The sequence below is a fragment of the Ursus americanus genome, chromosome 6 (assembly GCF_024610735.1).
Source record: "Ursus americanus isolate L20-20 chromosome 6, mUrsAme1.1.p, whole genome shotgun sequence".
NCBI lineage: Eukaryota > Metazoa > Chordata > Mammalia > Carnivora > Ursidae > Ursus > Ursus americanus.
This window is the reverse complement of record NC_142132.1, coordinates 42,371,420-42,388,636: the sequence shown is the minus strand read 5'-3', so window position 1 is coordinate 42,388,636 and position 17,217 is coordinate 42,371,420. Positions and strand designations below refer to the sequence as shown.

Below are 17,217 nucleotides of genomic sequence, written 5' to 3'. Positions count from 1 at the left end.
GAGGCAAGGCCAACCACCCAAAATCCTCTGAAGAAAAATGCGAGCAAAAGAGGTCTCTGAGATGAAACTGTTCACCAGAGAAGTACAAGGGGGAAGAGGTCTGGAGAGTAAGATTCTCAAAGTGGTTGGGTATAGGCTACGACCTAGCATAATCATCACAGCTGTGAGGACTTGCTCTGGTAATACCAAAGCATCTAGAATAAAAGCCAGCCCAGAGTGTTGGTGTGGAGACAGCCTAATTATCCTAGAATCAGTATTTTTGGAGGAAAGAGCTTGAATAATTCCCTAAATCCAAATAATTTTTCTCGTGCCTCAAGTTAAGCACCAACGAAGCAGTTCCAAGGACTATAAAGCTATGCAGTGGGCTTCCAGTGGGGGTCAGTCATGAGCCCATAACCCCTCCACTGCAGGACCCAGACAAAATGCCCACACAACTGAACAGACTTTCCAGGGAGACCTTCCCACCCCAAATGGCAGTCAAGCAATTCATCCCCTCCGCACCAGTGGCACTTCATTCTAGTCAAATTCTGCCGGTAGCTCCCACACAAAGCAAACTCTGAAGGAACAAGGTGCCATCGTGAGCTACCCATATTTGATCATTTAACTGGACAGCAAAATGAGAAGAACTAAAGAAAATGCCTTGCCGCCCTGAACACACATGCAGTCTGGCTCTGAGTCTGCCACGACGTCCCTCAGCTGCCTGCTTCCTCCGCCGCTGTCTAGGGGTCAGAGCCCAAGGGTCAGAGCCCAAGAGAACTGGAGAAAACCACCTTGTGTGGTAAAGCCGGAAAGCATAATCTTGGGTCACCTGGGGCCACAGATTTAGCTCACACGAAGTCATTTCCAGTGGCCCCTGGCCAGGGAACGAGCAGGCGGAAATAATCCGCCTGCTCGAGGAAAGAGGCAGGAGTGATTTGAATAATTATCTATATTTTAGACAAAATGGGACATTCTATTATGTTATGCAAATTCAAATAATGGACTTTTTTATGTGAACTACATCAGTTTACATCCTCATTATCTCAAGTTTTTGGTGTTCAACCGCATGGAAACTTGCTGCTGTCTTCATTAATTTACTGTAGGTAACTGACCCAGTCAAACATCCTGAATATGACATAAAATTCACAGACTGCATTTATCCACGAATCCGGCCGAATTCTGCGTTTCTCCCCTCATATTAAACATGATGACAGGTGCACCAACAGAGGTGACTGGGGACCCTCTCCCAGGCATTGTCTTGCAGAGAGAGAAAGTTCTGTAATTAAGCCGCTGTTCACCAACGTGGAAATAATTCAGTGTACTGGAAAACGGTAATTAACTAAACTATCATCTAGGTAACAGCCGGTTACACATGGGACTCGTTAGAACCGACTTTGTTTGGTGTCCAACGGCTTTTACTTTAAGTTGAGATGGAACAAAAATGGGATGAGGGACTTCACACCTGACTGGGACGGTTGTAGAGGTGTTCTCCCGTTACCACTGAGACCAACTGGGTTCTAAATGAGACCCAACAGCCGGGAGAAACACTATCAATATGATCTCCTTAAGTATCGCTCCAAAGACTTGCCCGGCTTCAAAGGGCTGGGCTGGAGGTCTGAGACTAGTGGTTGGGTAAGAGCAAAGAAGTTCAACAGTTAATGGAGTGGTCTCAGGAGAGATGGGCAGTTTTCAGAGCATCGTGAGAAAGAGTTCCAACAGGCTCACTCACACATTTCGTAGGGGAAAGGCAGAAAGAGGAGAGAACTAAGAACACCTTCCATCATAGGTGGTAGCAGCAGGTGTACAAGGGGTGAACTGAGGCTGCGGGTGAAGAGATCTGCTCAAGGTCACACAACTTCATGGTAAGTGGAGTGTCAGGATCAGAGTCCACATCTACCTGGCTCCAAAACCTGGCTCTTTTCCATTATGCCAGGCTGTGTGTTCCCAATTTCCCCTTGGGAAGGATGGTGCAGACCAGTGGTTTTCATCTTTGTCAGGATATCAGAAGCATGTGTGAAGCTTTTAGAAATTACCGTTGTCCAGATCTACCCAATACAACCCTTTGGGGAATGGAGCCCAAGCATCTGTATTTCTAAAAAGCTCCAGGATTAATCACCTTTGATGTGCAGCCAGAATTGAAAGCCATTGATCCAGTTGCAATGATTACACAACAATTTAACATTAATAACGTTTTCTTTATAGGAGCCCAGACTGGTTCATTCATTCAATAAACACTTTTGAGCTCCTTCTACCAGATGAGCTAATGTTCTCGGTAAAGCATCCATCTTGGTCCCTGGCATATAGAAGGTACTCAATATTTCAGTTAGATCCATCACCTTGTAACGAGAGCTCCGCTGTTCCAGAGACTGGGCTAAGTGCTGGGAATGCAGAGGTGGAGAAGCGCCAGTGGACTTCGAGCAGGGATAAGCAGGGAAACGATTCACAGCAATTTGGAATTGCAGTCAGCACAAGTGCACACACAGGGAGGGGAGGCGGCCTGTGGAGGTGAGCAGGGGAAATCTTCCAGAGGGGCGTGATGTCGGAACTGGTTGTGAGGTCCACACTGGTGTATGCTAAGCTTTCACTGCTTTCCTGCTGGAAGGCCCTGGAATATGGGCTGCAACGTACACTCATTATCCTCACCCTCTTGCTAAGAGGTCTGGTATTGGCAGTGCAGCCATTGGGCCAGGCTCTGTTTTCAGGAGAAGAGAGAAACTGGGGTTCAGAGGATGTCAACACCTAGCTAGGAGTCAGGATCCCGGCTCAAGAAAAAACCCAGCTTACACCTTTCATTCCCCAAATTGTCCGGGGGATGCTAGGTAGGGACCCCTGCTCCTGCACATACCCCATGGAAGGCCCAGGGGCAGACACATCCTTCGTATTCCAGTTCTGTCCCAGCCACTTCTGCATCCTCTTTCTCCAGGGCGAAGGATGCCTTCCACCAACATTCTCGAAGAGAATCAGGGCAGGTAAGAAGATCATGTGTAATTTTGCTGGCACAGACAAGGTGCCGTAAGATGTGTCTTGTCTTCCCCACACTCATGACTGCCCGTCACAAGGTCCTTGGGATGGAGTAGCGCCTTGGCTGCCATTCCCCAAGCACGTTCCATGGGCAGGTGCAGTGCATGGCACTTCCCACACCCTCCTTCATGGCACCTCGGGGCAACACTGTGAGGCTGGCATAAAGGACGAGGGGAAAGGTACAGGAGAGAAGAATCTCTCCATGGAGTTGAAGAAGCGTCAGAGGAGTGGAGGCAGGGAAGGGCGTAGAGCCAAAGGGAGCATCCCTCGAAACGAATCTTCCATGGAGAGCAGGCGTGAGCTGTCGGAACAGGCAGACAGCAGCTGGCCCATGGGCTGCTCCCCTGCCCCCGCTGCCCGGCCACCCTGGCCTCCGTCAGCGGCTGACCGCGGTGGAGGCAGGGCCTGGGGGAGGGCAGGCAAAGCAGGCAGCACAAGCATTCCACGTTCCCAGCCCAGCGACAGGTGATTCATCCCTCACTCTTCATGTCATCTCCCATTTGTGCAGTTCTCATCTTTATTTCATGAAGATTTTATTCTCCGAGCAATGGCTCCACTTCCCCCATAAATCTCGAGGGCGGCTCTTTCCTGCGCCACAGAGGCTGCTGCTCTCACCTGCACTGGGTAACTACATAATAGTCTGATTGCGGGAAAAAATATGAGCCCGAATCCACATGAATATTAAGGGGCTGAGCACACATTACTATTCTTCCTCAAGTAGGTGTCTTAAGTCTGAAGACATCTCAGCACAAGCCATTAAACACAACAAGAACTACACCCAAAGACAGCTTTCTGGCTCTTAAGAAATATGGCCAATGCCCCCAAATGAAGCATTCTAAGATGAACCAGACACGCTCGCCTAATTGCAAATGCTGCCCCATAAAACACAGGCAACCAGTACCACAAGGTGGTTCTGGATTAAATATCATTGTTATTTGTGGGAGGTTTGAAAGATATGTTTCTAATATCCTACTGGGTCAACGCCTTCCTGGTTCCTATTCCCTGTGTGATGAGGTCCCAACCACTTGGACTGGCACCCAAGTCCCTCAGGGCAAGCCCCTGCTCCCTGGTCCAGCCTCCTCCACTCACATTCCCTTGCTGATGCTGACACTCCAGCCCCCAGAGCTCTGCAGGGAGGGAGGGTGAGGACTATTTCCTTCCAGGCTGTTCACCCTGACAAAACTTCTGATCTCACAGGTCTAGGATCTGTACCAACCCTTCAACACTGACTTCTAACAACTCCAAGCCCCAAGAACTCTTCACTAACTAGTACCCCTGCCCTCTATGTCCCCACCATGCCCAGGCTGGGCTGGGTGCCCCTCGGTACATCCATGGTACCCTCTGCTCACTTGAGAATGGTCCTGATCAATGAAGGCTGCTTTGATCAGCCTCTCTGCCACATCTGTCCCTGTGGAGGCAAACTCCCCGAGGACACGGCGATGCCCCATAGGCATATTTATGAAAGGAAGAAGAGGGAGGGAGAAATTTCATTTGAAAATCAGAAACCCATAAAAACAGGAAAAAGATGGGCTATTTCCTTCTTCTACCATGTAACCCCAGAAGAAGGTTCTTAGCAACACCAGAAGGAGCTGGAAGGAAGGCAGCTACTCTGCTTTTCTAACCTGCCTCTTCATTGGTCCTCATTCCTACCTGAAGCAGGTTGGTGGTAGGGGCAGAAATTTCCACATTTTCTAGGCAGGACCGATGTATTTCATCCTCTCCTCTTGTGCCTGAGATCCTGGGCTTATGCAAAAGCCAAAAGAGAAACTAGGATGCTTTACTGGCAAGAAGACAGCTGTTCTCACACTAGGTCATTCCTTGGTCTCCTGGTCTTTTCTCTGCATTTCTCTTTTACCTCTGCCTTCTGTGTCTCTCCAACAATCGATCCCAATACCTGTCCTTCAGTCTCTCTCTGTCCCTTTGTCTCTCTCTGCCTCTGTCTCTCTGTCTCTGTCTCTCTCTCTCTTGCACACACACACACACACACACACACACACACACACACACACACTGTGATCATTCATTCTGGGCTGCCCAGTCTAGGCTTGTCACTAAAGACTAAACATGGGTTGTGAAGGGACATGATGACTAGAAGCAGATGAGGATGCCCAATCCAGAGGAAGAATGGCCTCTCCCCACACCTGGCTCACAAGGGACATTCTGGAAGGCTGAGCCTGTGCAACCACTCTGCCCATGCCATCCCAGCTCAGCACCTCCATGACAGTGAGATGCTTACCAACCCAGAGAGCCTCTTCTGCTCCCCTGACCTAAGGGCATTTGCACAGAAGAAATCAGGTTATGGCTGATTGGGTTTGGAGAAAAACCAAACCAAACAACAGGGAGAGTGGATGCAATGGGATCTGGTCCTCTCTGGTCCCACTGGGAGGTAGCTCCAGGGCCACCCTCCCCTGGGTATACCCTGATGCTTCTGTGCATATGGCCTTGGGTGGTGAGAAGCAGGCTGGGAATGGGACATATCTGTGGCCTTTCCTTAAAACTATTCATCAGAATAATCCACAGGTGCTTCCCATGATTTTTTTTCACAAAGAAATTTCCAGTAGCAAAAGAAGCTTGGGCAGAACCGTTAACCATTCCTTTCAGTGGCTTTCCCTTAAGTCTCATCTCTTCTCTCCTGTGGCCCAGGGGTGACAAGGAGAAGCATGAGGCCACGGGAAACCTAGGCTTTGCTGGGTGCCCCTCGGGAGCACACGGAAGGCAGAAGAGGAAGATGGATGTCCCCAGACATTTCCAACACACTGAGTCAAAGGGCAAGGTCCTTCCAGCAAAAACTAAGTGTGATGACAGAGAGCCCACTGCCTGGTATGAATGGAGAGTCTGTCCCCACCCCCACCCTGCCAAGGGCTCCATGACAGACTGATTTATGGGCTGTGGCCAACCAGTCTCTCCAGGCTGCAGAGATGGTGGCGATGGCGACGCTCTTTGGATCTGGGGCTGGTTACTTTGCAGCTTCTTGTTTGAAACTTACACCTACTTGTAACAACATGATCTGTTGATGATAATTCAGAAGAAGGTGAACTGCATGTGGCAGGCCCACCATGGAGTGGCTGGGCTTATGCCTCTGTGCCTGTGTGTAGGTTTCTGCTGGCAGAATATCATCCCCAAATGGCCTCCTTGCCACCCTACCTTAGGGGAATTGACTCCAGGGTGCCTCGGTGAAGGCTTCATATAAAAATTTTTTAAAAAAGTGGAGCTTGAAGAAAAGCGAAACCCCAAAGGAAGGAAGTGTCGTCGGCAGAATCATCTTGTGGTCGGCACTCATAAGGCGGGGAATGTGCCAGAACCCAGAGTCTGGACAGAGCCACAGTGTTCCCTGCGCTGGGCGTGCCTGGAGGGGCGTGGGCAAGGATGGGCCCCATAAAGACGAGGGCAGAAAGGGAGGAAGGGAGGATGGGAGAGGCAGGGGCCGGTCCCTACTTGCATGCTGGAAGAGCAGAGCCCTGTGGGCCTTGATGTGAAAGCAAAGAGAACCAGGAAGGAATGAGGTCTCCTCTCTTACCCTACAGTTGTTCTCTCCAGGTCAGGGTGGAGGCGCATGGGCGGGGCAGGGTAGGGAAGGGCTCTCTGGCGCGGCTCATGCTGTACCCGCTCTATAGATAAATACAGGACTTTAGTGGCCACGGCGGGCGCCTTGGCACTTCGTTCAAGCATCAACACATCCCCTCCATTTGTTCTCTTGCTTTAAAATCAAACTCAAATGACACCATCCCCCCACCGCCAAACCATCCACACGGTTGTCTCGACACAAGTGGCTCCGGTAAGTACTAAGCGGAAGAAACCCCACCCAGTGGGACTCTCCCGCCTCTGGGCTGCAGACAGGAGAAGCAGGACTCGGGGCACGGACCTCTTTGGGGGTCTCCTGGTGGCACCGGTTGCTGTTCCACCACAACTCCAGGGCGGCCACCAGGCAGGCGAGGAGGAGGCCGACGGCCAGGATGCAGAAGACCCCAGCGAAGCTGTGCAGCTTGAGAGATTTGCCGTCGGCCTGGGCACTGGCAGGGCTGGTGAGGTCGCAGCGGCCCATATGCGGCCACCACTTCTGCTTGAGCACGTCGAGGTCCCCGGTGTCCTGCAACTCCAGGATCCTGCAAGATACAACCCATGTGAGCCACAGCCCCTGGCCTCCTCAGCGTGGTCCTGGGGACCCTGGCCCCTGCCCGAGCACGCTGGCCCTTCCCCAGATGACGCTGAACCATGGCAGGTCTTCTGCCCCAGCTGTCCCCTTCCCCATCCATTCTCCACCCTGCAGGCAGAGTGCTCTTCCCACAACACACATCGGGTTTTGTCTCTCTCCTCCTTAAAAGCTTCGATGCTTCCCTCCCACCCTGTCTCCTTACTCATGCATAAAGTTCAGTAGCAAAGCATATAAGGACCCTTCACATGGAATCAATGGCAAAATACAGAACTAGACGAGGCCACACTCAGACCATGGACTTACAAAAATGCTTTCTTTCAAACTCCAGTAAGCACATCATAAGTCTCTCGTCTTAGGATTCACCAAATCATTCATTCATTTGATTTGAGAACTATCTGCCTTGTGCTATGTACGATGTTCAGCACTGCTGCGGGTGAGGTCCAGAGACACATACATGGATTTGAAACGATGAGAGCAATCATTGTAGAGACAGAAGCTGTGATCAATACTCCGATACAAAGATAGAGATGCTAAGAAATGGTGCACGGTGAGGTGGTCCAGACGGGGGCATAACAGGGAGGACCTCAACAAGGAGGTGACAGGGTGAGCACACACCTGAAGGAAAGTTAGTCATCCAATAGCTCACACTTGTCTAGCACATTCTTTGTGCCAGGATATATCCTACGTGCTTGATGAATAGTGTTTAATACTCATGTCAACTCTTCGAGATGGTTCCTTCCATTTCTCTATTTTTCCGGAGAAGGAAATGGAAGCACAGGGAGGTAAAGTATCTTGCCAAAGTCATTTTGTGGTTGGCAAGGATGGCATTCAATGAGGAAAGACTACAGCCATGCTTGAAAGTCTGGTCTTGGCTACATGTGCCATATGCCTGAGATGCGACAATGTGGCCAGTGAGGCTCCAGAGGGGTGGGTGAAGAGGAGGAGGAAGGTGGGAGGGGAAGACAGTAAATCAGGAAGAGCTGAGAATGTGGGCTCAGAGAGGGTGTGAGAGGAGTCTGGATTCCATCCTGTTCGCCAAGGTGGGTCAACCCGCGCTTCTCCCGTATTCCCCACGTCGGTGTCTGGATGGTGGTTTTCCTTTGTTAGGGTATTTGATGGATCCCCCTGTAATCCAGGAGTCTGAACAGTGGCCTAGTAGTAGCTGGTAACCTCCAGGCTCCTCATACCCAAGCTTTTCCTTCTGGGGGCGGGGGGAACTCTTTCAGGTTCATGGTGATACAGCCAGGTGATAACACCTGCAGTGACCCCTCTGAGCCCTCCGGGTGCACAAGCTCCCAGAGCAGTGGTTCATTATAGCCAGGAGCTCACGTCCCACTGGCCAGTTGAGCAGTCTCTGCCCTGGACCTGCATTGCAGGCCCACTGGGACTACAGGCTGATGCTGAGCTCTGTGACCATGCATGAGCTGAGAGTGGTGGAGACGGAAGGTGACAGCCCAGAGGTGACAGAAGGTCCTCTGTCAGCATCATGGGTCCAGCACAGCATGGCCTCTCATGGGCTGTGAACAGCCTGGCTCAGGGCAAAGAGCAGGCTTTGGAGGCACCAGATCGCAGCTGAATGTCGCAGGACAAGGAACTTGCCCCTGTTAACCTTGGCTGTCTCATCGTTGCAGGAGAGACCCACGACCCCACCAGGTGAGTAAGTCCTTTCAGTCAGGGGCTGCGTGTTACTCTCCATGGTTTCTCCTGAGCAAGCGCAGTGGTGGCCCAACTTGGGCCGTCAATGAATGTTTGTTGCACCAATATACGAATGAATGTATTAACTGAATTGTGAAAACTAATCTAAACTCAAATGGTCATTGTGAGATAATGAGATAATGTCTGTTAAGTGCCAAGGACACAAGTCGGCACAAAAGACTTAAAATGCCACTGTGCGTGTAGGGGCTTGGTCACTGAGACAAATCCGCGATTGACATGTGCGCTTGTGCGGCTTGGGCTTGGCTCAGTATGCCGCTGAGTGCCAAGGACCTCTCCATGGCACACCCCATGATTAACTGGGTAGCTGCAGCGTCCCACTACCTCTGTGTGGCTCTGGACATATTAGGGAAGCTGTCCACTGGCTCCTGCTGAAAGGCCCTTGTCTCAGTCTCTGTTGGCAGGTCCGAGGAAGCTGGGCCTCCTGGCAGTTGGAGGAACCCAGGGCTGGGTATGCAGGATCTCAGGGCTGTGAGAAGCCTCATGGGTGGACTCCTAGCTCGCCGAGGAGAGCCAGCAGAGCTTTGTATGTATTCGTGCAGATACTGCTCTGATGGACATCAGTCCAAACCCAGACCTGCCCTCACACGAGCCATGTCAGAGAACCTCTTTACTAAAATCAGAAACCATAATAACTCCTACACAGAATAATTGTGACAAAATGAAAAGAGGGGACATGTGGCCACCCCTGAGCTCAAGATCTGACAAGTAATCAGAGCTCCCTAAAAGCTGGTTCCAGTGGCGTGGTCTGATGGCCATGCTGACCAGCAGCCCTATCCCGTCCAGTACTGACCTGTGCGGCCTTTTATGGAGAACATAGTTGGGACTGATCATTTTCCATTGTTTTAATCGTCCTAATAGCCTGTAAGCTCTGCTGATGCTTGCCTTCTTCCTGCTCCTTTTAATTGTATGCGTTTTTATGCCTGATATTATCCCAGGAAGAATGGAAGGCAATTTATAGGAAAACATAGAATAAAATAAAAACAAACAAATCAAAAGGAAAATTTAAGTATGTAAGCAACAGAGGAAAGATAAAACAAGTCACGGGCACCAAATGAGTCCTAGAACGAGGCTAAACTAATGCACACCAGAATAATCTATACTCCTGCTTATGAGTAAGCTGGAGTGATAATAGCCACTTCCTGAAGCCAGTCAGTCTATTTTTCCAGACAGATATAATTGCAGGTGCTTTCCTTTGGTCAATAGTTGTGGAGCCGGCTACACAGTAGGTGCTGCATAAATGGCTATTAAGCTGTTAAACATTTATTGAATGCCTGCTCTGCATGCCACGGTCCCCAAACAGGCTACAGCACTCAACCCCTACCATACACATTTACAAGGTGTAGCCTATAGACCATGTCCTCTGCCACAGCAAGGGAATGCATCTGTATTCAAGGAAATAGCCAAATTCCCAGGACTAAGGGAAAGAAAGTTAACAGCAGTCCCTTATAAGACCGGGACCTATTCATATGAGACCTTTTTTCTGTAAATGGCATGGAGCATTGCTTCCTGGATCTGCCCCTTCCTGCTCTCAGGCGTGCCCCAACTAGGGGCTCACGTTCTGTATGCACCATACCACGGAGCCTCTTGAAGAACCACTGGCCACAGTAAGTTGGCAACCCAAGGTCTGAGTGTTCCCTCCAAGTAGAGACCCATCCGCCCAGGTGGGGGAGAGGGGAAGCTTCCGGCTCAAGAGAGACTGCAACATAGAGCCAATTCTGGAGACCAGCACAGCCCCCTGGGGACATTTACTTACAGTCATAGCGCACACGGCCTTCTCATGAAAGCTTAGAGAAATAACCAGAATAACCAGGAATTGGACTAGCCACTTTGTTTATGTTCACTCCTGGCATTGGGGGAGCAGCCAACAGAGTTTCTATTGTGAGAAATTTTGACTAGAATCTCAGGGTCAGCGAGCTGATAGATAATGAACAGGCCTGTTCCAGGGCCAGCCTGAATTTTGGGACCCCCACCCCCACACTGGTCCTGGTCCACTGCCCCCTAGGGCCACACAAAGGACATGGAATTACTTCTGCACCCAGCAAGCCTTACAATATTGAAAGTGAGGAACCACCCTCTCCCCGCTCAGCTCCTGCCGCGACTTGAATATCCTTAGGTTTCGCCCTGATCAGGTTTGAGCCTTCTGTTGCTGACTCACTGAACAATCCAGGCGGTAAGCAAGCCCTCTCTCTCTCTTTGGGAGATCTCTGGACAGTTCAAGTACATGGGGACCCTAAGCTTCCCTCACTGGGGACCCTGTGCTCCCATGACTGCTATTTTGGGTCACATGAGCTGTCTTGCTGCTGCTGCTGCTGCTGCTGCATTGGCCCCACCAGCTCCCTTACCATCTGTTCCAGAAAGGTGCTCACAGGTTGACGGTGTATGGAATGCCCTGAGCCTCCCGTCTCAGAAAACCAACTGGGGTACTCCTCAAGAACCCCAATGTAAACCACATCCTGGAGAGAAGCCATTCCTTCCTCATGCCTTTAATCGGAGCAATTGATAAAACTCTCCCCCTCCTTCTCCCTGGTCATCTCTCTGCTCCAGGGAGCAAAGGGAGGCACAGAATGTATGCTCGATTAAATTCTAGAAAAAAAACCCCAGAGCCTCATTTAACTTAATGAGTTCTACCCCTTCCCCAGTTTTGCAAACAAGCCAGTGAATGGCTGGGCCATAGGGTATTCTTCTCAGCCTGTCCCTCATGGGGTTTAGGCTCAGGGGCTCATGATCACAAAGCCTCAACCCACACCTAGAAGGTAGGAGAAGGAAGGCACATCTACCATTTGCTAGTATTAATTACCAGGAAGCTGATCTGGGGGGATGGGGAGAAGGCAGGCGATGAGCCACCGTCCACTCTGCTGTGGAAGGCAGGTCCCTCGCCTGCCCCAGCAGAGAGCACCGGCCTCCTCAGCCCGTGAGCACATGAAGACAGAGTCTTCTGTTCTCTGACCACACTTCTTTTCAAGACTCCACATTGACTCTTCCCACATTGACTTTTCCCACTGAAAGCCAATTTTGGAAGTTCTGTTACTTATAATAAGTAATCATTGGGTCCTTGTGAGGACCAATTAATTATTCACTTAATTTGAAATAACTGGTCCTATCTGGCTAACTCCTGCTCATCCTTTAGGTCCAGGTGTCACTTCCTCTGGAAAGTCCTCTCTGGCCTTCCGGAGGGCTGGTCGGTTGCTTTCCTCTGCCCTTCCCCACCCCTAGAAAATCCTCTCCGTTGCACTGACTGCCCTGGGCCGGCATCCCCTGCCCACATCACAGCTCCCACCGATGGAAAGGGACCACATACTTGCTCTTTATCCCGGGCTGGCGCGGGACTAGATGGGGTTGGGGGGAGCAGTGCATGCTGGTACACAGTCAGGGTTGAGGAAAAGTGATGAAGAAACAAGTTTCTGTTGGCTCTCGTCTCCTAAAAGAAGGTAATCCTCCAAGCCCCCCTTGGGTGGCAGTGCCTACCTCTGGGAGAAGAGGTCCCTGTAGGGGCTGCCATGCTGCAGGGCGATCCCGTAGCCCTTGCTGCTGACGCTGTTGCCAATGACAGTCACGGAGCAGTCGTCATCCGTTAGGGCTGCGTACTCCACCACCGCCACATCCCACAGAAAGGCGTAGTTCCCCTTCTTTGCCTGAAAGACCAAAATCACCATGAAGTCAGGCAGGCCTGCATCAGTTTTGAGCGGTGAGTATTGCAATGGTGGGATGTGCAGGACCCTCCTACGTGCCCCCCGTCAGCCAGTACTGCAAGCTCTCCTCCTATTTTCTGACAAATTCCGCCTGCCGGCTGATGCCACTCATTGTGCTTAGACATAAAAGGCCATGATGCTGCCTCCAGTAGGCCCCAGGGCAGCTCACGTCACACAAAGAGGTGGGGAAGGAGAGCTTCCTTTCTCAGGCTAGCCACCTGCTCACAGTGGCAAGGACCTCATCCTCAGATTAGCAGGCTCACCTTGGAAAGTGCAGAAAGGCTGACCCAGGGAATTGAGGTTTTATGATCAGAGATTTAGGGGGGAGCATAATAGTCCCCATTTAGTATTTCTACTTAGAACCCAACGGAACCCTGCTTAGGGTGAACGTGGAAGGTGGCCCTAGGTTTAGTGACCCTGAGTGGCCATGACTTAATAACTATGTCACAAACCTGCTATGCATAGGGAAGAACCCATCACGGACAGGGTCCTGATTATTATGGCACCAGACTGCGTTTCTGCCACTTGCCTTTCACTGCCCACACAAGAGTGTCCCTATGCATACGAACATGCACAAACATGTACACATACACACACGCATGCACACATTTTTATATGCATACATATATGCATGCATGCGCAGACACAAAGGCACACAAGCATACGTGTGTGGGAATGCACTCACACATATACGCACATGGACACACACACACACCCCCCTAGGAGCAGGTTCCTGTCTCAATGCAATGGCGGCAGAATACTCCATCAGGAACCTGTCTGGAGTCACACTGAAGTCCCACTCCATCACACCCATCCACAGCAGACCTTCTGTTTTATCCTGAGCCTTCATTCTAACTTTGCCTGGAGTTTGGGCACTCAGAAGAAATGTGAGTTGCTTTGCTTCTTGGAAGGAGATGCAAACTAGACATTGTCATTTGACCGGCTTAAAATAGAGCATAATGTTCTTAATGTAGCCAAGTGCCTGCTTTTAATTCTATAGTGAGCACACAGACTCCTCTTTACCACTCCATCCCTCCTCCCACAGTGCACAGTAGGTGCGGGGAGGCCTGAGTCTGGGCTTGGTGGCAGGGCTGGAGCATGGCGGACAATAAGAGGCCAAGCTGGCACGCTACAAGCTGGGCCACATCGTCATGGGCATTGTTCTGATCTCTCGCGTCAGCTCTGTCTTCATGTCCACCGAGACTTTCCACAGTGTGCCATAGTTGCTTAGATGAATGTAGTCAAGATTTTACTTCTTTTAGGACCCAACGCGCCCATGGGCCAAAACAGCTCATTTTATCTTCAGAAGTTTTCCATCAAAAGGATTTGTGGGTAGAGCGTGGCATTCCCCTCACCCCCACCGACAGGAAGAGGCTGCTCCTAACCATTCACACAGTCTTGCCCAAGGACCTTGTAAGAATTGACACACGCACCCGTGCCACTCGTGGACTCTCACCTCAGGGAGCAATCCAAATATGACATCAAAGCCGCACTCCTTGGCCAAGCCAATTTCAGAAGTCCCTAAAGGACTTTGACCCTGGCTGCAAAATTACACTCATCTCTCTCCCTCCACATGGGAAGATAACAGTCTTTGAAATTTTTTCCTGCTGGCAAACGAGTCTTCTCATGAAAAGATATAAATTTTCAACCTCTTAGTATCCGAGTTTCTCAGCAAAATGTTGACTTATGACCTAATATTTGGCTTCCGTCTGACTTTGGAGGATTTCACATCCATGCTCACAATTCAACATGACAATCAGACATTGTTATTTGTACGATTCCAAAAGGGCATGTCATGTTGAAGGAAGAATTAAGATCAGGTTCGTTTCCACCTTTCAAGTGATGTTCCAAGAAGGAAAAGGAAATAAGATGGCCCCGATTGAGTGGAAACCGACTCTGACAAAAGCCTGGCATGGCCATTCTATGGGGGTACTTTGCTTCCTTCAAGCCACAAGCATGGGTGGCTCCATTTGGGACTCAGTGACAGGTGAACACAGCTGCCTGAAGGAAGCATTTATCATCTCTCTGGCTTAAGCTGAGAAGGCAGGAAACACAGAGAAGCGATGCTAATGATGTCTCAGCTGCAAACCCCTGCTAATCAGGAAGGCAATCGAGAAAAGAGGGGAAAGTAGTTCTCTTTCTCGAGCTGCCAAGTGACCCCAGACTTTCAGTCTCCCCATTTGTAAACAGGGACTAATTACTATTATGTTTCCTCTGTCTGCTTCAAGAAGCATGTGGCTGGTCCCAAATCTCTCAGACAATGCCCAAACAGGGAGATCTGGAGAGGCCGGTGTGCCCCATCTTGTATGTGGGCCAGTACGGAAGCTCCAGCCTCAGTGGCGCTCTATCTTTATGAAATACTCTCCCTTCCCAACCCCTGCCTCACCTCTTCAGCATCCCGGAGCTTCCTACATTCTCCGCTTAGCCCCATACCGAGTAAAATGCAGCACCATAACCTTCCCTAGGCTTCCCAGGGTAACTTTCTAGACCTTGCAGATGCTCTCCATCTTTCTGGTGGGTCATACACCCTGTATGACACAGAGCCTTCTTAGATCTGGCTATGCTCTCAGGAACATTTCAGATTCCAGCTATAAGGAGCCTAAACACCCCACCCATCATGGTTATGTCCCCTGATATGGACCCTCTTGTCCCCATGTAGAATGAGCTCCACACAGCCCCCCCCCCCAACAAAATTCTAAGATATGCTTCTCCCTCATAGGGTCAGAAACAGTTTTCCACGGGCCCCTATCCACCTTCCTCTTCTGTGCTGCTTATCCACAAAGTCTGGTGTGTGTGTGTGTGTGTGTGTGTGTGTGTGTGTGTGTATACATATATACAGAAATATACGTATATGAAAAAAAAAGAAATATATGTATATGAAGAAGCATAGGTATGCAAAAGGCAAGTAGTGGAAAACCATAGGATGGATACAGTATTATAACTGCTCTGTAGACATGTGAAATGTAATATGCCAGAAGATGGATAGGATTATTACATAATGGAATGGTATTAGTGATTCTTAGGACAAGTTGCTTAAAAGTTCTTCTTTAATCTTGTGACACAGTCTCTGTAATCACACACCACATAGGCACCAAGTCTGATCTCTGTTCCCCTGTGTGCCCTTGCCCATCGACAGAACACAGAGGCCTGGCAGGGCTCTCCAATTTCCCAGACATTACCCAAATACAACCCTTATTTTCCTGGGCTGCATCTAAACATTTTGCTTTGTTTCATTTTCTCCTTTCCCTAAAAGGAAAAAGAAAGGCACAAGGTTCAGACACAAAATGAAAAGATGTGAAGACCCAGGAACAGGAGGAAAAGGACAGCTTCCATATTAGAGAAAGTCAAAGGTCTCTGGACCTCCATCCCCAGGATGTCAGGATAGCAGCAGGGAGACAGGCCACCCCTGACCTATCTCCCTGTAAGCCTCTTAGCAAACAGGATCCCAGCCCTTCCCTGAGGTTTGCTCTGCCCCATTGCACACACGCTGGAACACCAAGGAATGGAAAAGGATGGAGACATGAGGTGCCTGGCCCTAGCACTTAGAGCACCCTTCCCAACATTTGGGGGAATGGGATCAGCCTCTATGGCTGGAGGAAGTTTGGGGCACCACAAACGAAGCCAAGAGTGAGCTGGAATATAAGATGGCTCACTCGTCATTGCTCCACACTGATAATAAAATGAGATTGCATTGTCTTTCATTGCACCACGGATTTCGCCCTTCCCAGAACTCACTTGGAGCACCGACTTCCAGAGACAAGAGTTCTTGCCTTGGAGGCAAGAACTTCATTATGCTCTTCTACACCATTCTAACTGCTTTTGGAAAGGGGCAAACCACCACACTGTTCCCCCAAACAAGAATGCGGGTACTGTGAACATCAAACACAGATGTTATTGGAAAGGAAGCGCTGAAGGAAATCAGGTGTCTGCAGTGCCAGGGACAAGGGAGGTGTCGAGTCCCTGCTGAGTGCCGGGACCTTCAGAAACCCAATTCCTTTTCCATCCCTGGTATAACTGTGAAGGGCCAAACATTAATCCCCTTCTACAAACAAAGAAACTGAGATTCAGAGAAAGAAAGTGACTTTCCCCAAACAAACCCCGATCATGAATGGCAGAGCCAGGTCAAGGTGAGGTCCCTGTCTTTCTGGCTCCAAAGAAGCCTGGGCTCTCCCCTCTGCCCCGCTTGGACTTGGGAAGGGGGGCAGTGGGGAAATTGCTCCCAGTGTCCTTGCCCACTGAGCCCTTCCCAGGGCAATGCTGCTAGTGACAGAACACTCAAAGCTGTCCTTCTCCAGCTTTGCAAACAGAGATGGCTTGTGGAACTGCTGAAATTCTGTGAGATGGACATCACGGGGACCCACATTGTCTGTCTCTGGTTGGGGTTGTTAGGATATCAGGGACTCCTTGGACACTCAATGGTGCGTTCACCATCCAGGGCCATGCCCAGTGCCTCTCCTTGCCTCCACTCCTCGCCCTGCCTCCACTCCTCGCCCCAACAAAGCAGAGCTTGGCCCTCTCAAGAGTCCCAAGTCTTAGCTCCTATGGTCGCATTCACAAACTGCCAATGCATTGCCACACAAAGCCTGAACCCCGGCTACAATCACACCTGTATTATGCACTGTACCAACTCACAAGATGCACAGTGAAAACCCAGACCAT

General features: G+C 50.2%; 1 protein-coding gene across 1 annotated transcript in view; it reads right to left on the bottom strand.

The window, feature by feature from the left end:
• The window catches only part of GRID1 (glutamate ionotropic receptor delta type subunit 1), a 685,250-nt gene that overhangs the window by 3,854 nt on the left and 664,179 nt on the right, over positions 1 to 17,217 (bottom strand). The window contains exons 14-15 of the mRNA XM_045783660.2: positions 12,335 to 12,501; positions 6,863 to 7,103 (exon numbers count right to left, since the gene is read on the bottom strand). Of these exons, the coding sequence (XP_045639616.2) occupies positions 6,863 to 7,103; positions 12,335 to 12,501 (408 nt within the window). The remainder of the gene's footprint in view (positions 1 to 6,862; positions 7,104 to 12,334; positions 12,502 to 17,217) is intronic.